Source organism: Siphateles boraxobius, unplaced genomic scaffold, assembly GCF_051911475.1.
Source record: "Siphateles boraxobius isolate OS27281-9 unplaced genomic scaffold, OSU_SipBor_1 162, whole genome shotgun sequence".
In the NCBI taxonomy this organism is placed as follows: Eukaryota; Metazoa; Chordata; class Actinopteri; order Cypriniformes; family Leuciscidae; genus Siphateles; species Siphateles boraxobius.
In genome coordinates, this window is record NW_027508769.1 from 343,521 (window position 1) to 365,681 (window position 22,161).

The 22,161-nt window shown below is 36.3% G+C and overlaps 1 protein-coding gene across 2 annotated transcripts in view; it reads left to right on the plus strand.

Moving 5' to 3' along the window:
* The window catches only part of tulp4a (TUB like protein 4a), a 35,106-nt gene extending 18,060 nt beyond the window's left edge, over positions 1 to 17,046 (plus strand). Inside the window, exons 6-14 of one of the 2 annotated variants that reach the window (XM_077232033.1) lie at positions 2,309 to 2,416; positions 3,403 to 3,563; positions 5,274 to 5,498; positions 8,897 to 9,131; positions 9,618 to 9,762; positions 10,435 to 10,606; positions 10,713 to 10,806; positions 11,408 to 14,598; positions 15,438 to 17,046. In XM_077232033.1, coding sequence (XP_077088148.1) covers positions 2,309 to 2,416; positions 3,403 to 3,563; positions 5,274 to 5,498; positions 8,897 to 9,131; positions 9,618 to 9,762; positions 10,435 to 10,606; positions 10,713 to 10,806; positions 11,408 to 14,598; positions 15,438 to 15,554 — 4,448 coding nt within the window. In that variant the 3' untranslated portion in view covers positions 15,555 to 17,046. The remainder of the gene's footprint in view (positions 1 to 2,308; positions 2,417 to 3,402; positions 3,564 to 5,273; positions 5,499 to 8,896; positions 9,132 to 9,617; positions 9,763 to 10,434; positions 10,607 to 10,712; positions 10,807 to 11,407; positions 14,599 to 15,437) is intronic. The other variant, XM_077232034.1, reaches the window with a different exon arrangement.
* Positions 17,047 to 22,161: the final 5,115 nt, after the last annotated feature.

Here is a 22,161-nt window from a genome sequence, read left to right on the forward strand (position 1 = left end):
ACATTGCGAAGGAAAAACCCTTTTTCTCTCTAGTGCACAGTCTGTGCATCCCTAGTTAGTAATAATAACCCTATAAATGTACAATGAAAACATTAAAATCAACACATTGCGAAGGAAAAACCCTTTTTCTCTCTAGTGCACAGTCTGTGCATCCCTAGTTAGTAATAATAACCCTATAAATGAACAATGAAAACATTAAAATCAACACATTGCGAAGGAAAAACCCCTTTTCTCTCTAGTGCACAGTCTGTGCATCCCTAGTTAGTAATAATAACCCTATAAATGTACAATGAAAACATACAAATCAACATTGTGAAGGAAAAACCCTTTTTCTCTCTAGTGCACAGTCTGTGCATCCCTAGTTAGTAATAATAACCCTATAAATGAACAATGAAAACATTAAAATCAACACATTGCGAAGGAAAAACCCCTTTTCTCTCTAGTGCACAGTCTGTGCATCCCTAGTTAGTAATAATAACCCTATAAATGAACAATGAAAACATTAAAATCAACACATTGCGAAGGAAAAACCCCTTTTCTCTCTAGTGCACAGTCTGTGCATCCCTAGTTAGTAATAATAACCCTATAAATGTACAATGAAAACATTAAAATCAACACATTGCGAAGGAAAAACCCCTTTTCTCTGTAGTGCACAGTCTCTGCATCCCTAGTTAGTAATAATAACCCTATAAATGAACAATGAAAACATAAAAATCAACACATTGCGAAGGAAAAACCCTTTTTCTCTCTAGTGCACAGTCTGTGCATCCCTAGTTAGTAATAATAACCCTATAAATGAACAATGAAAACATTCAAATCAACACATTGCGAAGGAAAAACACCTTTTCTCTCTAGTGCACAGTCTGTGCATCCATAGTTAGTAATAATAACCCTATAAATGAACAATGAAAACATAAAAATCAACACATTGCGAAGGAAAAACCCTTTTTCTCTCTAGTGCACAGTCTGTGCATCCCTAGTTAGTAATAATAACCCTATAAATGAACAATGAAAACATTAAAATCAACACATTGCGAAGGAAAAACCCTTTTTCTCTCTAGTGCACAGTCTGTGCATCCATAGTTAGTAATAATAACCCTATAAATGAACAATGAAAACATTAAAATCAACACATTGCGAAGGAAAAACCCCTTTTCTCTGTAGTGCACAGTCTCTGCATCCCTAGTTAGTAATAATAACCCTATAAATGAACAATGAAAACATAAAAATCAACACATTGCGAAGGAAAAACCCTTTTTCTCTCTAGTGCACAGTCTGTGCATCCCTAGTTAGTAATAATAACCCTATAAATGAACAATGAAAACATTCAAATCAACACATTGCGAAGGAAAAACACCTTTTCTCTCTAGTGCACAGTCTGTGCATCCATAGTTAGTAATAATAACCCTATAAATGAACAATGAAAACATTAAAATCAACACATTGCGAAGGAAAAACCCTTTTTCTCTCTAGTGCACAGTCTGTGCATCCATAGTTAGTAATAATAACCCTATAAATGAACAATGAAAACATTAAAATCAACACATTGTGAAGGAAAAACCCTTTTTCTCTCTAGTGCACAGTCTGTGCATCCCTAGTTAGTAATAATAACCCTATAAATGAACAATGAAAACATTAAAATCAACACATTGCGAAGGAAAAACACCTTTTCTCTGTAGTGCACAGTCTGTGCATCCCTAGTTAGTAATAATAACCCTATAAATGAACAATGAAAACATTAAAATCAACACATTGCGAAGGAAAAACCCTTTTTCTCTCTAGTGCACAGTCTGTGCATCCCTAGTTAGTAATAATAACCCTATAAATTAACAATAAAAACATTAAAATCAACACATTGCGAAGGAAAAACCCTTTTTCTCTCTAGTGCACAGTCTGTGCATCCCTAGTTAGTAATAATAACCCTATAAATGAACAATGAAAACATTAAAATCAACACATTGTGAAGGAAAAACCCTTTTTCTCTCTAGTGCACAGTCTGTGCATCCATAGTTAGTAATAATAACCCTATAAATGAACAATGAAAACATTAAAATCAACACATTGCGAAGGAAAAACCCTTTTTCTCTCTAGTGCACAGTCTGTGCATCCCTAGTTAGTAATAATAACCCTATAAATGAACAATGAAAACATTAAAATCAACACATTGTGAAGGAAAAACCCTTTTTCTCTCTAGTGCACAGTCTGTGCATCCCTAGTTAGTAATAATAACCCTATAAATGAACAATGAAAACATTAAAATCAACACATTGCGCAGGAAAAACCCCTAAAACACTGTTTTCCTCTCCAGTGCACAGTCTGAAGCCGGTGTTGACCGTCTGCTTCACGTCTGGAGACATCAGTCTGATGAGCAACTATGATGACCTCTCACCGACGTTAATACGCACGGGCCTCAAAGGTTCTTCTTTATACATCTATTTATTTCGTCTTCTGTAGAGCCTCTTTACAGCAGATTTTATATTTGATGATGAACATTGCATCATTGATTTTGTTATTTTACTGTTTCTTACTGTGAATCTGCTTTGAAACAATCTGTTGTGTAAGAGGACATAATGATGTCTATTAAAATGCAAATTGATTTCCTGTGTCGAGTCTGTTTTTAGACTGGGGAAATCAATACAATCTAAACTAATCATGATTTGCGTAATCAATACACTGATGCCATGTATAAATATGTGAATGATCATTGTTACTTTGCTATTTTTTTAAAGTGCCCCATTTTGCTATTTTAAAGGGTCTTAATTTTGTTTTAAAGGCTCCTACTGTATGTTTACGTGCATCCAAGATCAAAAAATACTTTCATTTTATAATAATATTTATTTCAGCATCACCTCATTTTCTCAGTGTCTGAAACGGTTCGTTCGGGAGATTCAGTCTCTCTAAGCTCCGCCTCTCTGAGAGCTGCTCTGCTGTGATTGGTCAGAAAGCAAACGCTCATTATCATATCTGAATCTCAGCTCTTGATCACAGTGATACGAACAGTAACGATGGCGTGTGTTTTACCGTATCAATCTCAGAAAACAGCGTCTTCTCGACACGAACAACACGAACTCTTCCAGTCTCAGATACACTACAGTGTTTGAGGGCGGGGCTAAGAGACACTGGTCAGCCAATCAGGACCAGAGGCGGGATTATGCTAATTAGCTACATGTGAGACTGGAATTACTGACTCGTTTCAGCAGATCAGAATCGCTTCTTTCTTTTAGGAGACAATGACTTTATTTGATCTTTAAAACTCTGCAGACCTTTTACATTTACAAACCGCATTGCATGAAAGATCATATCCACAAATGCATAAAAGGGGCACTTTAAATGTTTTACTGATGATAAAATACTCTTTTCTATACAAAAGTAATGTGTGTGATGTGTTTGTGTGTGTGTCAGATGTGGTCGTGCAGTGGTGCTCTCAGGGCGACTTGCTGGCTGTTACTGGGATGGAGAGACTCGTGATGACCTCTGACCCTTCCCAAGGGACACGAAATGCCATTGTTAAGTTTTACAATGTTAGTGGTGAAAACATTTATTCACTGGAAACGTCTGCTCAGGTGAGTGCTTGCTCATATAAACACACACACACCCTTTACACTGGCTGTAATAAAGCATGATCAATTTTACATATAATTACCAAAGAAAAGCAAGTAACACATTGAATTAAACCTGACATTTTTAAGGAGAAAAACTTGTTTCTAATACAAAAGCTGAGAGAAATTCGACTTCCAACGTAATCAATCTCACAATATTTTCCCCTCTCATAAAAATCTTAAAAACGTGGATTCATGGGATTTTTTTTCTTTTACTCTTGAAACAAATGTGATTGGAAAAATTATAAGTTTAAATGTACCCAACTACTACTTCCACTTCTGAGAAAAGAGTGGTTTTGTTCCTCTTTTTTTAAGTCAATGTGTAAAAATTTCGCATTAGCAATTAAAGAAAAAAAAACACTTATACAAGTCAAAGTGTCTGAATATTTTTTGGTCCCACATTTTTATTGTTAGAACAATTGTACGAACAATTTTTTGGATATAATATGTCACAGTTTGCTTTATTTTGCTATCCTCACTAACATAAATTAACTATAGTGTCCTGCACCCACTAGAAAAAAAAAACATATAAAAAATGATAACTGGTGTCTGAAATATTTTTGGTTTGACTAATAAGACAATATAGGGCTGTTACCAATCAAATTAAATCATTTACACTGAAAAATTACAACTCCATTATATAATGCTATTAGATTGTTTTGAATATAAAAATTTTATGAAAAATTATGCTTTTAATCATGTAACTAAACCTCCAGTAGGTGGCGGCAAGTGACCGTCTTAAAGAGTGATTGAGTAATTTATTCAACAATTCGTTCAAACGATTGATTCATTCAGGAATGAGGCAGTTGTTTATGAATGAGTCCTTGAATCTTTGACTCAACCGATTCATTCGAGAATGAAGCCGTTTATGAATGAGTCCTTGAATCTTTGACTCAACCGATTCATTCGAGAATGAAGCCGTTTTTTATGAATGAGTCCTTGAATCTTTGACTCAACCGATTCATTCGAGAATGAAGGCGTTGTTTATGAATGAGTCATTGAATCTTTGACTCAACCGATTCATTCGAGAATGAAGCCGTTGTTTATGAATGAGTCAATGAATCTTTGACTCAACCGATTCATTCGAGAATGAAGCCGTTGTTTATGAATGAGTCAATGAATCTTTGACTCAACCGATTCATTCAAGAATGAAGCCGTTGTTTATGAGTCATTGAATCTTTGACTCAACCGATTCATTCGAGAATGAAGCCGTTGTTTATGAATGAGTCATTGAATATTTGACTCAACCGATTCATTCAAGAATGAGGCAGTTGTTTATGAATGAGTCATTGAATCTTTGACTGCACCGATTAATTCGAGAATGAAGCCGTTGTTTATGAATGAGTCATTGAATCTTTGACTCAACCGATTCATTCAAGAATGAGGCAGTTGTTTATGAATGAGTCATTGAATCTTTGACTCAACCGATTCATTCAAGAATGAGGCAGTTGTTTATGAATGAGTCATTGAATATTTCACTCAACCGATTCATTCAAGAATGAGGCAGTTGTTTATGAGTCATTGAATCTTTGACTCAACCGATTCATTCAAAATGCTGAATCATTCAGTAATGAAAACGCGGTTGCTGTGAGATGCGTTATGATTCTGCTGCGATCTTTAAGAGTTATTCTTGGTTCACACAAGAGTTAATCTTGTGTGCTCATGTGTATTCAGAGGCCGATCAGTACGCTGTGTTGGGGCCATCGAGACTCGCGTCTGTTTCTGGCTTGTGGCCCGGCGCTGTACGTGCTTCGTGTCGAGCACCGAGTCGCCAGCCTGCAGATGCTATGCCAAAAGGCCATCGCCAGTGCGGTTCACGAGGAGAAAGACGTGGCCAAGCTCAGCATGCCCTCTCGCCTAAGCACATACGTGTCTTCTGCCTTCGCTCCCACCGTTAAGGTACAAACTTAAGATCCCTTGCACTTTACAGGCTCAGTTTCTGCACTGCAAAAAATGCTTTTCTTACTTAGTATTTTTGTCTAGTTTCCAGTGCAAATATAAAAAAAAAATCTTAAATCAAGATGCATTTACTAGATGAGTAAAATTACATGAGATATGTAGACAAGAGATACATGAGATATGTAGACAATTACATGAGACAAGATATCTTGTCCTGTTTTCCGGGGGAATTAATCAAATTAAGTGAGTTGATGCATAAAAAAAGCAAAATTATCTGCCAATGGGGTAACAAAAATAATCTTAATTCAAACAGAAACACGATATAGTAGTATATTCTGTATTTTAAGGACATTTTATGTGCAATAATATTTTAGGTTATACAATTTATTTCCTTGTTACATATGTTACATGTACTTACCAGAGTAATAACAGTAAATTATGCATAATTACATGCAACTAACCCTCAAACTAATCCTAACCCTATAGTAAGTACATGTAGTTAATTATAATTACACAGTACTTGAATATATAATTACACTGTAACCGTGACACCTTAAAATAAAGGGTTAAACTTTATTTTAAGGTGTCATTGTTACGGTGTAATTATATATTTAAGTACTGTGTAATATCAAGCAACTACATGTACTTACTATAGGGTTAGGATTAGGTTGAGGGTTAGTTGCATGTAATTATGCATAATTTACTGTTATTACTATGCAGCATATGTAACAAGGACACTGTAAAATAAAGTGTTACCGGATTTTACTATATGTCCTAATTTATTACTAATTATTGCAGTTTTTATTCTTGCATCGTCTATTCTAGTTTTATTGCTATTATGCTATTTATTGACGAAGATGCTTAGACATACACCCTCGTTATTAATGTTTTTATTGGTTAATGTTTTTATCTTGTGTTTTGACCGGGACCTTAGTACTTCATTTCGTGCCTTCATGAAAAAATGTGTATGAAATGACAATAAAAGACCCTTGAGTAAATTAAATCGGTAACACTTTACAATAAGGTTCATTAGTTAATGTATTCACTAAAATGAACTAACAAATGTATTGTCCATGGTTAATCTTTCTTAACGTTAATGAAAACAAAGCTGTTCATTTGTTTGTTCATGTTAGTTCACAGTGCATTAATTGTTAACTAGATTTTAATAATGTATTAGTAAATGTTAAAATTAAAAAATATTAATAAATGTTATATAAGTGCAGTTCATTATTAGTGCATGTTAATTAATGAACCTTATTGTAAAATGTTACCAATATTTTACTATACATGTCCTAATTTATTACTAATTATTGCACTGTTTTTATTCTTGTTTTATTGCTATTATGCTATTTATTGAAGAAGCTAATAAAGTATTAGTAAATGTTGAAACTAACATTAACAAACATTAATAAATGTTGTATAAGTGCAGTTAATTATTAGTTCATGTTAAATAGAGGTGGGCGATATATCGTTTAGACGATAATATCCAAATTGTTGTCTGGACGATATGCAAAATTGGCATATCGAATATTTCATAATTTGTACAATCCGACCCTCCAAACATGAAAAGAGCTGAAGGAAGTTAAACAGAAAACAAATAACGCATAATCCTCTAAACAATTATATGTAGCGATTTTAATACTGTAGGGGTTTGTTTGACTGCATTTTATTTTATTTTTTGTACAAAATCACGATCGTTCCTCTATTGGCTTTATGCACAGCTTCACTACTTCCTGAACTTCAGCCAGTCCTTTGTTTCCTGTCTGTCATTATTGGACAAACTGATTAGTCCAGGTGTGCCTGATTATTGTTACTGAGGCCAGGCACACCTGAATTAATCAGTTTGTCCAATAATGACAGACAGGAAACAAAGGGCTGGCTGAAGTTCAGGAAGTAGTGAAGCTGTGCATAAAGCCAATTGCACGAGAGTAAGCTGCTACTAATTTGCAATATACAACTATGAAGTTCTTACCTGTGTGTTGTGACGTTTCTTAGGTTGAAGCAACAATCCAAAATCAAGCCGATGTACGATTAATAAAATAGCTGTCAGAAAAGGCAACATATGCGTTGTTTGTGGAAAAATGATCTGAAGTTAAAAAGTTTTTCTTAAATGTCTGTGGCGTCCTCAAGTGGCGAGCTTCGTGATTGCATCATTAGAAAATTGCGTTTCAAAAGATGGAATACATTTTCCCAAGAGATCGGTTCCGTACGCATTACAAACCGAACCATTCCGATGGTTGGACCATTTTTCCTGCCGACCAAAATCCGCGCTGGAGCGAACACCACAACGTTACGCAACATCAAATGGCAAATGTAATGAAAGCGGAACGAAACTCATTATTTTGTGCTTCACGGACCGTTTATCAGTTCGGACGAATGTCAGTGCAGCGCGAGCCGATCTTGATTAAGCGACACCGTTACTACATAAGAGATCCAGTAAACAAAGCATTTGAATTGGCCACTTAAGTAATAACATCGCTGAGAGATCTAGTGAGAAGCGTTACAATTTCTCCATTATTAACTGATCAAACAGCGCTGATGTGGAAACCAGGAGAAACAGCGTTCCATGAATGAACTAGTTATAGGTTTTAAGTCCACAGATCATTCAACATGGATTTACTGTAGTAACACTAACTTGTAACCATGGAAGTTTGGGAGAAATATTAAAATGCTTTCAAGTACGTCACACATCTTTTTCCAGCACTTCAAAACTCAAATGTTATTTAAATGTTATTTTCAATGTGATGACCAAAACATTATTTGTTCATCCTTCAAAGATTACCCCCATTTATAAAACTAAAAGTTTCAAGATGTAGGAAAACTCACACTTATTTAAAAATATTTTTTCTTTTAATAAATAGGAAATTTCTCTGGCATTTCTTTATTTTTGCTGTGTCGAAAACGTACCGAACCGTGACACCACTGTATCGTATCAAAACAAACCGTGAATTTTGTGAACCGTTACACCCATATTAAAAATATAAAAGAACAATAAAGACTTATTGAATAATATTTTAAATTAATAATGTCTTTAAATCAATAATGTCTCATATCTTTTATGTACTAGTAATTCTATACAATAATAGGTCAAATGCAGCAAGTCAAAAGAGCAATTGGACCTTCTTTGCCATTTCTTTGAAGGATTGCAAAAATATCGTCTGGATATCGAGATATTGGAAAAAAAACATTGAGATATTCATTTTTGTCAATATCTCCCACCCCTAATGTTAAATAATAAACCTTATTTGTAAAGGGTTACCATTAGGCTAAATCTTTTAACACCGGTTTCAGTAAAAAGTTGTTTTTGATTTATCACTTAATTTCAAGGAGTATCCTTAACAATTGCTTCCCATTCTTCCATCTGTCTTTGTTTTTCTGGCACGCTTTCCTCCCTTTAGCCTCCCATCCCAGATCCCAACAACATGCGAGACTTTGTTAGTTATCCAACGACAGGAAACGAGCGTCTGCACTGCACCATGAAGCGCACCGAGGACAACCCTGAGGTCGGCGGCCCATGTTACACTCTATATCTGGAGTATCTAGGAGGGCTTGTTCCTATTCTCAAAGGCCGGAGGATTAGCAAGCTTCGCCCTGAATTTGTCATCATGGACCCAAAGACCGATGGGAAAACAGGTTGGTTTATACAAGTACATGTGGTTGGTTTTGACCAACTGTACCAAAATGCCCCTTTTTATTTACAAGACATGTGTAATTCTTATACTAACTAAGGAGAATAAATACAAGTCCCACTTTATATTAAGTGGATTTAAGTACTATGTACTTACATTGAAATTACAATTAATTACATTTGTAATTACACTGTTGACCCTTTCCTTACACCTTAACCCAACCTTAAAGATACCCATACCACCACACCTGTCCCTAACCTTACCCGTATCACACCCTTAAAAGCAGCAAAAGTGTTTTACAATACAACATGAACACAAGTACATTGTACTTATTTTTCGATGTAAGTGCATAGTACTTAAAGCCACTTAATATAAAGTGGGACCTAAATACATAAATGTGATATTTTCAATGGTATGATGTATTTTGTTTATGTGGAGAAAATAAAAATAAAAACTGTATTGAAATTAAAAAATCGTTTCCTTCTCACAGATGAAGTCTATGGCAACAACTTCATCCCCTCAATGATTGACAGCTGCAATTGCTCAGATTCTAGTGACATTGAGCTCAATGATGATTGGGTTGGAAAGAAATCACCAAAGATCTCCAGAGGGAGCAAGTCTCCCAAACTGCCCAGGTAATGGGTGTTATTGTTGCGCTGTATTGCTTGATTAGTAGAACTTTTCTTAAAGTCCCCGGTAGTCAATCATTTTATCCTTTAAAACTCCTCTTTGATCACCAAAATGACATATTTAGTCTTCATGCCTTAAAATATCTTGATTGTAACTCGACACCCTTGCCTCATTTAGTATACACGGTTCTATGAATATGTAAATGAGCCCCGCCTCCACTCACTCACTCACTCACTCACTCAGAGATCCACTCGTTGACGATCACACGTTGATCTGATTGGATACAAGGTAGTTTGTGACGTCAGAAACACCAGCGATTTCAAACCGTGTTTTTGAGACTGTCTTTGGTTCACTGCAGTTTTAAGGAGAAAATACTCAGCAATGCTGTCGACTTATGAATTTACACATGGTTTGTCTTAAAGCATATTAAAAACACCACATAGACATATAAACACTTGATTTTCACCACAGGGGGACTTTAACTTATATAAGTAGAATAACTGTCAAAATCATTTGCATTTTGCAATCACTTGTAACAATAAATGCATCCCGCTTTCCTAAAATACATTTTATCTTAGTAACGTGAAACTTCAGATTTGCATAAGAAACACTGTTATACTGCATGCTGCTACAAACTCACCTTGAACTCTTTTCTTCGTTTGCTACCTTCTCTGTAGAGACTTAGTGTGTCCCTTTACCAACAGGATAAATATAGATCCCCGTAAGTCTCCCAAGATCTCCCGAACCACGCAGGAAATATCCCGATCGCCACGTTTACCCATTCGCAAGCCCTCCATTGGCTCTCCTAGTCTGACTCGGCGAGAGTTTCCCCTAGATGACATCACACAGGTACTTCATTATTTTAAGTTATACACCACATTTTGTAAAAACATCTCTATATGCATTAGCACACTAAATGTTTCCCTCTTAATGTTTATGTGTCCTTGCTTTGTAGCACAATTATCTCGCGCAAGTTACGTCTAACATATGGGGAACAAAGTTCAAAATAGTGGGGCTTGCAGCATTTTTGCCAGCAAATCTTGGTGCAGGTATTGTATTTTTTTCAGTAATATGAACCACAAGATATGTGGTTATTAGGGGTGTAACAATATACCGTGTCACAATATATCACAATACAAAACTGCGACAATATGTATCGTGGATAGTTCACCCAAAACGAAACTTTCGAAAACGAAAGTTTATAGAGTTTTAGTGTCAGTACTACATTAAACTACTATATATTATGTTGAATATAATGTATAATAATGCATATTTGTGGGTCCTGATAATACCAAATGTCTGATGTTACCAGTAAAAATTGACCTACATTATTTTAAATATATCTAGACAGAGTTCAAGCATATTCGTCTAAAATAATTCTGTATTTTCAGCTTTGGAATCATGAATATTTTTACTCTGGTGTGTCTATTGTACTGTGCATTGGGTTTCCAGCACCAAGTCCAAGCATATTCATTTCCACCCCCAAATTTAGCATTTTAATCAACAGTAAAAAAAAAAGATCACGTCTTGGAGTATCGTGATATGTATCGAATCGTGACATGAGGGTATCGTTACACCCCTAGTGGTTATACAAAATATATTTATACATCCCACTTTGCCTAATTTAATATACATTTCCCGTCTTACTAGTTATCTACAAGACTAGTCTGCTTCACCTCCAGCCCAGACAGATGACCATATACCTCCCTGAGGTGAGGAAGATCTCAGTGGAATACATTAACCTACCTATGTTTAGTCCTAATGTCTTCAGTGAGGATGAGGATGACCTGCCGGTCACGGGAGCATCAGGAATCACTGATGATAATCCAACTTGCACTGTCAACATACCTATTGCCCCCATACACAGCCCTGCCCAAGCCATGTCCCCAACACAAAGCATCGGCCTAGTCCAATCCCTACTAGCCAATCAAAACGTCCAGCTGGATGTATTATCCAATCCGACTTCAACTGTGACACCACCTGGAGTTTCGGACCAAGGACAGCAGGATAATGTGCTCACGGCGCAATATTCCGTTCCTGCAAGGTATTCTAGTCCTGGACAGGTAATATTTGGAGGAATGGATGTTGGTCGGCTTTTAGTTGTGCAATCGCAACAACAACAACAACAGCAAACGCAACAACAACAACATCAGTTGCAACAACATTATCAACAACAGCAGCTACAGCAACAGATTCAACAATATCAACTGCAGCAACAACAGTTATTGCAGCATCAGCACATGCAACAACAGCAACAGCAACACATGCAACAGCAAATCCAACAGATGCAGCAGCAACAGCAAATGCAGCAACAGCTTCAGCATCAAATCCAACAGCAACACATGCAAATGCAACTTCAGCTACAGCACCAGCAAATGCAGCAGCAGTTGCAACAACAACAGCAGCATCAGATCCAAATCCCCGTTCCAACTTTGCCCTCAGGTCAACCATCATGCCCAGTCATTCAACTTCCCCAAACTACAGTACAAGTCGCTCCCCCTTCAGCAGAGCACAGTACAGAGCGGGTGGAGCACGAGCTCCTGCTTAAAATCAAAACGACTCGTTCTGCCCCACAACTGGCTGAGGGTGATGCAGTGGTTTTTACCGCCCCTCTTGAGATTAGCAAAATGAACCCGCCTCCTCCTTACCCCGGCACGGTTTCAGCCGTTGCTTCTACAAGTTCCACCTCATCGGGGAGCAACACTAGCACTCAATCCTCAGGGGACGTTTGTCTAAAGAAAGGGGATCTGACGCTGTATCCAACTATGGCACAAGCAACTCAGTACCAAACCCCATTGGGATACGAACGAATCACCACATTTGACAGCAGTGGAAATGTGGAGGAGGTGTGCCGTCCGCGCACCAGACTAGTTTGCAATCAGAATGTTTACACGCTTCAGGGCCCGGGAAGCTCTGCAACCCTCAGGGTCTCCTCATCTTCCTCTACTGTTGACGGGAAGAAGGTGCAAATGCCCTATGCCTCAGCTACGTTAAACCGTCTCACTGTGCCAAGGTACTCGATCCCCAGCGGAGACCCGCCTCCTTACCCTGACTCAGCCAATCAGGTTGGAGGAGGGCGTAACCCTGGCCAGAGATTGGACAGCAGTTTGATTCATGCGACCTTGAGGCGAAACAGTCGGGAAGCTGCGCTAAAGGTTTCCCAGATGCTTGATCCCCAGAGGACTCTTCCCTCCAAGGCTAAAGCTAATACCTTGTCCGCGTCGTACCAACCGAGAGGACCGACGGCTCTTTATACGTGCAGTCAATGCAGTAGTAATAATGGGATTAGCAGTGGGGCTTCCAGCAGTGGGAGTAATGGAATAGCTGGTGGGACAATCATTAGACAAGATTTCCCACCTTCAGGGGGTGGTGCACCTCACAGCACTGTTATAGTGCACTCAAACAGTGCCTCGCCTTTGCCTTCTCAATCCTCCTACAATTTGCTCAGTATGGATGGAACCGGTGGCAGTGGAAACCGAGAGTACATCAACTCCGCCTTTACAGAGGACGAGTCCTTGAATCAGTCTCTAAGGCAAATGGCTCTTAACACAGAGGTTGTGAGTTTGACAGTCAAACGGCCTCCTCCGTATCAATGGGATCCATCCGCTACTGAAGAGATCTGGGTTCCTCAAGAGCGTACGACGACTCTTCCCACTTCTGGAGTCCCTCCTGCTTCCCACAAACCTCCTCCACTCGTTCTCAGCCCCGCACAGCATCTGGATGTTTCCCGACTCCCGTTTGTCCTCTCGCCTAAGTCTCCGACAAGTCCTAATGTCGCAACTTTCCAGCAAGCAGGAGCGTATCAGATTGCATTGCCCTATCCAACAAGTGCAGGCTACAACGGTCCCCCGTTAGCTTCTCCACGTCCCCAATCTCCCAAAGAGTTGGTCGCTCCTCTTCCCTTTTCCCAGCAAGATCAAGCTGTGGTCTTGCCGCCTGGTTATCCACCAAATTTGCCTAACCTTGCTTGCTTCCCACCAATGTACCCTGGGACGACGACTTGTTCTAGTTTACCTGTGACTCCCATTTCTCTTCATCCATGGGGTTCTTATAATCCCTGTCCACCTCTGCCAAGTCCTCAAGGTCCTGCTCCTTCCCTTCCACCAAAGACTTCCCATATGTTGGATAAACCTCTTCTTTCTCCTCCTCCTCCTCCTCCTCCTCAACCACCTCCTCTTTCTTCGCCACCTCCAGATCTCCAAAATGTGGTCAGTCCACCGGAAGCTATTGCTGAAGCCGGGGAAGGCTTTCAAGAAGTGCTTTCGCTCAACGAAAGCCCGGTTCCTCAAAGAGCGGATCGGTTTGGGAAGAAGAACCGAAAGAGGTTGGAAAACAGTCGGACAGATGAAGCCAACGTTCCCGCGATCACAGAAGGAGGAAACAAGTCTAAAAAAGAGGGTCGTGCCCTTGGTGACTTCAACTCGCTTATCTCAAGTCCGAGATTAGGTGGACGAGACAAGAAGAAACCAAAAGGCCAGAAAGAGCAGCTGAAAGCCAAAAAGCTAAGCAAGGCCACTACGAACGAGTTCCAGGACAGTTCGGAAAGCGAACCGGAGCTTTTCATCAGCGGGGATGAGCTCATGAACCAGAGCCAGAGCGGGAAAAAGAGCTGGAAAACTAAAAGAAACTTGCGTGCGGGAGGATGCGAGCTGGACGAAATCAAATGCCGAAAGGCTAACGAGAAAGAGGACCGTGGCCTCGGGAGCCAGGGGTTCGTCTACATCATGGCAAACAAACAGCCTCTTTGGAACGAAGCCACGCAGGTTTACCAACTGGACTTTGGAGGAAGAGTCACGCAGGAATCGGCAAAGAACTTCCAGATTGAGCTTGAGGGGAGACAGGTACACACGACATCTATCGCAGGGCTCGACATTAACGCTTGTGCGATTGTCCGGGACAAGTGGATTTTTTTTTGAACTGGCAAGTTAAAGAGAATTTGACTTGCCTGACCGGACAAGTAGCCAGATTAATCGATTAATTGCATCCAAAATAAAAGTTTGTGTTTACATAATATATGTGTTTGTACTGTGTATAATTATTTTGTGTATATATAAATACACACACATGCATATACAGTATTTATTTAAGAAATATTTGCATGTGTATATATATTTATACATCATTTATATTATATATACATATAAATATTTATATATATATATATAAAATAAATCTTACATTTATACATGCGTGTCTGTGTGTGTATTTATATATACAAAATAATTATACCCCGTACACACACACATATTATGTAAACACAAACTTTTATTTTGGATGCGATTAATCGTTGCCCAGCTCTAAAAAAACCTAAACTAAAGCGCGTAAACTGTGATGATGTGAGAAATATTGAAGCTGTGAATAAATTTTGGTTTGACTGTTATCTAATTGACTTAATTGTTCAAATTTAAGAATTTAATTTTACGGATATAGCATCCTATTTTGTCAGGACAAGCAACATGACAAGGTCCTTGCGCACGGAGTCCGAAATTCGCGTCTGAAATTTCCGCACGTTAAAAAAATAAATACGACCTCACCTTGTGTCAATCACATTTGCACACTGCCGCATGCGAACATTTCGGACTCGATATTTCGGACTTTAATGTCGAGCCATGCATTTCCTTTAATACAAGCTTTAGATGCGGTTCCGTTTGCTAACTTTATCCTATTTTGCTCCGTCTAGGTGATGCAGTTCGGAAGGATCGACGGGAACGCATACATACTGGACTTTCAGTATCCCTTCTCAGCTGTGCAAGCTTTTGCTGTAGCGCTCGCTAATGTCACCCAGCGCCTCAAGTGATCGACTGGGCATGAACATTTTTAGCCAACAATACCATTTCTTTCTTTAGCTCTCTAGTTTTTTTTGTTTTTTTCCCAGTTTAAAATGCAGTACTAATACTTGAAAATTACATCTGGGAAGTAATTGCCACATTTTCCAAGTGTTAGCGGTACTACTGGGCACTGAAATCAATTGCTGTACAACATAGTCATTTACTAATTTTTTTGTTTTTGTTTTTTTGCATAAGATATTAATGTTTGTCAAACTCTGAGGAGGTCATATCTGAACTCACTTCCAGGGACTTTGCCCTTGGAGTTCAATTGCTAGCATCTGATTTAGATGCTTTTTGGCTTGAAGTCATAAAATGCATTTTATTAACAAATAGTAAGACTGAATATGCAGTCTTGTAGCTGGACTTGCTTTGGCAGACAGAAAACCCTGAATAAGTTCAACGGTCAGACCATTGATGCTGTGTTCATTAGCACTCTAGATGTTTTTTAGTGAATAATTCCTCTTGAATGTTTATTTTTATTTTTTTATCACTAAGTTCATCCACACTTTTTTTTATTTGTATTGCCCTTCATGTCATTTTATATTTGACATTGTATTTTACCGTCGTCTTCATTCTTCCTGATTATGCATATCTTTCCTGCTAAGAAATAGGTGGGTAAGATGTGCCAATCAGAGCTCACACCCCGAAAAAAAAGTGACTGCCCCCTGCTGACGCTTCTGTGAAGTGCTTTTGTGTAATGGCTCTCAAAGCCACATTTAATCCACCTCAACATGTGCAAACAAACAAGCAACAGGAGATATTTTTCTACCGTCTTACAACAATGTCACTTCATCCCTATTATTGTTTTATTTTTATTTTTTTGGGGGGGGGGGGGATGCTCTGTGCGACGACTTATCAGTCACAGTGTTAGATAAAAACCTTGTAGTACGATTAGAAATTCAGCAGTAGGTTTGAGGAAGAGCAATGAGAAATATATCATTCAGAACTGAACGATACATGCAGGATTATAATTATAGGGAGACACTTGATGTTTGATTGATTTGACTGATATCAATAAAGCAAGCAATGATAAAGAATACAGCATGAATGGACAAGTCCCGGAAGAGAGCGAATTCAATGGGCCGGTCATTACATTTCAATTTTTAAGTGGATCAGTCAGTGTTTTTGAAAGAGTATTTGTGATCAGAATCATTACAGCATAAAACACATAGTATTTGCGTGTGTGTCTGTCTTAAGTCTTTTTGTAAAGAGTGGTTTTGTTTTGTTTGGTGATTTATTTTGGCCTGGATTCCTTTCCGATGGTGAATTGAGAATTAGTTTGTGTTGAGTTTATTTATTTATTTATGTCTTGTTTGTTTAATTGTGCAATATTGTCAAGACTAATGCTTTCTTCATACCGTTGAACTTCTCAAGACGGCAGTTCATGATAAACACGTGCCGTTTAATCCACCTTTTGTAAGTGTGTGAACATTATTTATGTATAAAGGACTCTTCAGCTCGGTGTTGTGTGTGTGTGTGTGTGTGTGTGTGTGTGTAGGTGTATGAGGAGGGGGTGGCGGTGGGTTTCGGTGTAATTTGCTCCTACGGTTTGAAGGTGATTGTGGTGAAGGTGTAGCTTGTAGTGAAGTGACCTTGGATGGGTTTGTCACGTGTGTTTTTGTGGATCAAAACCAGATCAGCACAACCCTTTCAATGAGAGAAATGCTATTTAAAACCCTCATCATTCCCTCGGGTCGTTTTGTCCTGAAAAAAAATGTTAAAAATTGAGTGTTCTTGAGAGGGGTCCAAAACCAAAGGACTTTTGACGCATTTAAACCACGAATACACACTTTTTTTTTTATTGATTCGAGTTTGTGGTCAATTTTAAAAAAGTAACAAAATAAAACAATTTGACCCCCATAGGAATGAATGGAATGCTTCAGTACCTAAAAATGCTCAAGATTCAACCTCAAAATGCTCAAAATTCAACCTAAAAATGCTCAATTTAATGCTGAAAATTCAACCTAAAAATGTTCAAGATTCAACTTAAAAATGCTCAAGATTCAACCTAAAAATGCTCAATTCAATGCTGAAAATTCAACCTTAAAATGCTCAAAATTCAACCTAAAATGCTCAAGATTCAACCTAAAAATGCTCAAAATTCAACCTAAAATGCTCAAAATTCAATGCTGTAAATTCAACCTAAAAATGCTCAAAATTCAACCTAAAAATGCTCAAAATTCAACCTAAAAATGCTCAAAATTCAACCTTAAAATGCTCAGAATTCAACCTAAAAATGCTCAAGATTCAACCTAAAAATGCTCAAAATTCAACCTAAAATGCTCAAAATTCAACCTAAAAATGCTCAAAATTCAACCTAAAAATGCTCAAAATTCAACCTTAAAATGCTCAGAATTCAACCTAAAAATGCTCAAGATTCAACCTAAAAATGCTCAAAATTCAACCTAAAATGCTCAAAATTCAACCTAAAAATGCTCAAAATTCAACCTTAAAATGCTCAGAATTCAACCTAAAAATGCTCAAGATTCAACCTAAAAATGCTCAAAATTCAACCTAAAATGCTCAAAATTCAACCTAAAAATGCTCAAAATTCAACCTTAAAATGCTCAGAATTCAACCTAAAAATGTTCAAGATTCAACCTAAAAATGCTCAAAATTCAACCTTAAAATGCTCAGAATTCAACCTAAAAATGCTCAAGATTAAACCTAAAAATGCTCAAAATTCAACCTAAAATGCTCAAAATTCAACCTTGAAATGCTCAAGATTCAACCTAAAAATGCTCAAAATTCAACCTAAAATGCTCAAAATTCAACCTAAAAATGCTCAAAATTCAACCTAAAAATGCTCAAGATTAAACCTAAAAATGCTCAAAATTCAACCTTAAAATGCTCAGAATTCAACCTAAAAATGCTCAAGATTCAACCTAAAAATGCTCAAAATTCAACCTAAAATGCTCAAAATTCAACCTTAAAATGCTCAGAATTCAACCTAAAAATGCTCAAGATTCAACCTAAAAATGCTCAAAATTCAACCTAAAAATGCTCAAAATTCAACCTAAAATGCTCAAAATTCAATGCTGAAAATTCAACCTAAAAATGCTCAAGATTCAACCTAAAAATTCAACCTAAAAATGCTCAAGATTCAACCTAAAAATGCTCAAGATTCAACTTAAAAATGCTCAAGATTCAAACTAAAAATGCTCAAAATTCAATGCTGAAAATTCAACCTTAAAATGCTCAAAATTCAACCTAAAATGCTGAAGATTCCACCTAAAAATGCTCAATTTAATGCTGAAAATTCAACCTTAAAATGCTCAAAATTCAATGCTGAAAATTCAACCTAAAAATGCTTAAAATTCGACCTAAAAATGCTCAAAATTCAATGCTGAAAATTCAACCTAAACATGCTCAAAATTCAACCTAAAAATGTTCAAGATTCAACCTAAAAATTCTCAAGATTCAATCTAAAAATGCACAAAATTCAACCTAAAAATGCTAAAAATTCAACCTAAAAATGCTAAAAAATTCAACCTAGAAATGCTCAAAATTCAACCTAAAAATGCTTAAAATTCAACCTAAAAATGCTCAAAATTCAATGCTGAAAATTCAACCTTAAAATGCTCAAAATTCAATGCTCAAGATTCAACCTCAAAATGCTCAAAATTCAACCTAAAAATGCTCAATTTAATGCTGAAAATTCAACCTAAAAATGTTCAAGATTCAACTTAAAAATGCTCAAGATTCAACCTAAAAATGCTCAATTCAATGCTGAAAATTCAACCTTAAAATGCTCAAAATTCAACCTAAAATGCTCAAGATTCAACCTAAAAATGCTCAAAATTCAACCTAAAATGCTCAAAATTCAATGCTGTAAATTCAACCTAAAAATGCTCAAAATTCAACCTAAAAATGCTCAAAATTCAACCTAAAAATGCTCAAAATTCAACCTAAAAATGCTCAAAATTCAACCTTAAAATGCTCAGAATTCAACCTAAAAATGCTCAAGATTCAACCTAAAAATGCTCAAAATTCAACCTAAAATGCTCAAAATTCAACCTAAAAATGCTCAAAATTCAACCTAAAAATGCTCAAAATTCAACCTTAAAATGCTCAGAATTCAACCTAAAAATGCTCAAGATTCAACCTTAAAATGCTCAGAATTCAACCTAAAAATGCTCAAGATTCAACCTAAAAATGCTCAAAATTCAACCTAAAATGCTCAAAATTCAACCTAAAAATGCTCAAAATTCAACCTTAAAATGCTCAGAATTCAACCTAAAAATGTTCAAGATTCAACCTAAAAATGCTCAAAATTCAACCTTAAAATGCTCAGAATTCAACCTAAAAATGCTCAAGATTAAACCTAAAAATGCTCAAAATTCAACCTAAAATGCTCAAAATTCAACCTTGAAATGCTCAAGATTCAACCTAAAAATGCTCAAAATTCAACCTAAAATGCTCAAAATTCAACCTAAAAATGCTCAAAATTCAACCTAAAAATGCTCAAGATTAAACCTAAAAATGCTCAAAATTCAACCTTAAAATGCTCAGAATTCAACCTAAAAATGCTCAAAATTCAACCTAAAAATGCTCAAAATTCAACCTAAAATGCTCAAAATTCAATGCTGAAAATTCAACCTAAAAATGCTCAAGATTCAACCTAAAAATTCAACCTAAAAATGCTCAAGATTCAACCTAAAAATGCTCAAGATTCAACTTAAAAATGCTCAAGATTCAACTTAAAAATGCTCAAGATTCAAACTAAAAATGCTCAAAATTCAATGCTGAAAATTCAACCTTAAAATGCTCAAAATTCAACCTAAAATGCTGAAGATTCCACCTAAAAATGCTCAATTTAATGCTGAAAATTCAACCTTAAAATGCTCAAAATTCAATGCTGAAAATTCAACCTAAAAATGCTTAAAATTCGACCTAAAAATGCTCAAAATTCAATGCTGAAAATTCAACCTAAACATGCTCAAAATTCAACCTAAAAATGTTCAAGATTCAACCTAAAAATTCTCAAGATTCAATCTAAAAATGCACAAAATTCAACCTAAAAATGCTAAAAATTCAACCTAAAAATGCTAAAAAATTCAACCTAAAAATGCTCAAAATTCAACCTAAAAATGCTCAAAATTCAACCTAAAAATGCTTAAAATTCGACCTAAAAATGCTCAAAATTCAATGCTGAAAATTCAACCTAAAAATGCTCAAAATTCAATGCTGAAAATTCAACCTTAAAATGCTCAAAATTCAATGCTGAAAATTCAACCTAAAAATGCTGAAAATTCAACCTAAAAATGTTCAAGATTCAACCTAAAAATGCTCAAGATTCAACCTAAAAATGCTCAAGATTCAACCTAAAAATGCTCAAGATTCAATCTAAAAATGCTCAATTCAACCTAAAAATGCTCAAAATTGAACCTAAACATGCTCAAAATTCAACCTAAAAATGCTTAAGATTCAACCTAAAAATGTTCAAGATTCAACCTAAAAATGTTCAAGATTCAACCTAAAAATGTTCAAGATTCAACCTAAAAATGCTCAAGATTCAACCTAAAAATGCTCAAGATTCAACCTAAAAATGCTCAAGATTCAACCTAAAAATGCTCAAGATTCAATCTAAAAATGCTCAATTCAACCTAAAAATGCTCAAAATTCAACCTAAAAATGTTCAAGATTCAACCTAAAAATGTTCAAGATTCAACCTAAAAATGTTCAAGATTCAACCTAAAAATGTTCAAGATTCAACCTAAAAATGTTCAAGATTCAACCTAAAAATGTTCAAGATTCAACCTAAAAATGCTCAAGATTCAACCTAAAAATGTTCAAGATTAAACCTAAAAATGCTCAAGATTCAATCTAAAAATGCTTAAGATTCAACCTAAAAATGCTCAATTCAACCTAAAAATGCTCAAGATTCAACCTAAAAATGCTCAAGATTCAACCTAAAAATGCTCAAAATTCAACCTAAAATCATTATAAATAATTGTATAATGTCTACATGTGTATCTGAAAGTAAACTGGCTTTAGGACCCAGAGGAACAGCTCATTTACTCCATACAGAGATATAAGGCCATCTAAACTCATGAAATATCATCTTATATTATTATTTTTCAATTATTATTTTTTAGGGTTATGCATGAAATTGTTATTTTGAAAAAAATATGAGGAATGTGCTTAAATTTAATATTTATTTATTGATCAAATCTAGCAACAAAAAAAAACTCTACCAAAAAATTGCATTAAAAAGTATTATCAAAATAAAATAAAATAAGCTTTCTGAAGGAAAATAAAAATGTAGGGACAATTTTATGGCTTTGAGGGAAAGACAAGGGTTAAACCGTTACATCATTCTCCATTGTGTGTGTGTCTACCATGTACTGATTTGATTGATGGACTTTATTGTACAATTATGTGCTTGGTATTTGTAGGAATAGGTCAAAAAGATGCTTTGGAGATGAAGGACAAACTGACTGAATGTGTGCGTTGAACGGCATGCTGGGTAAATGACGTCACTACGGAGAATGACTCGTTTTTTAAAGTGTGGTGAGCATGGATTGGCTTTGGGATTGAAGACGCACGTCACAGTTCGTTATTATTGCATCACAT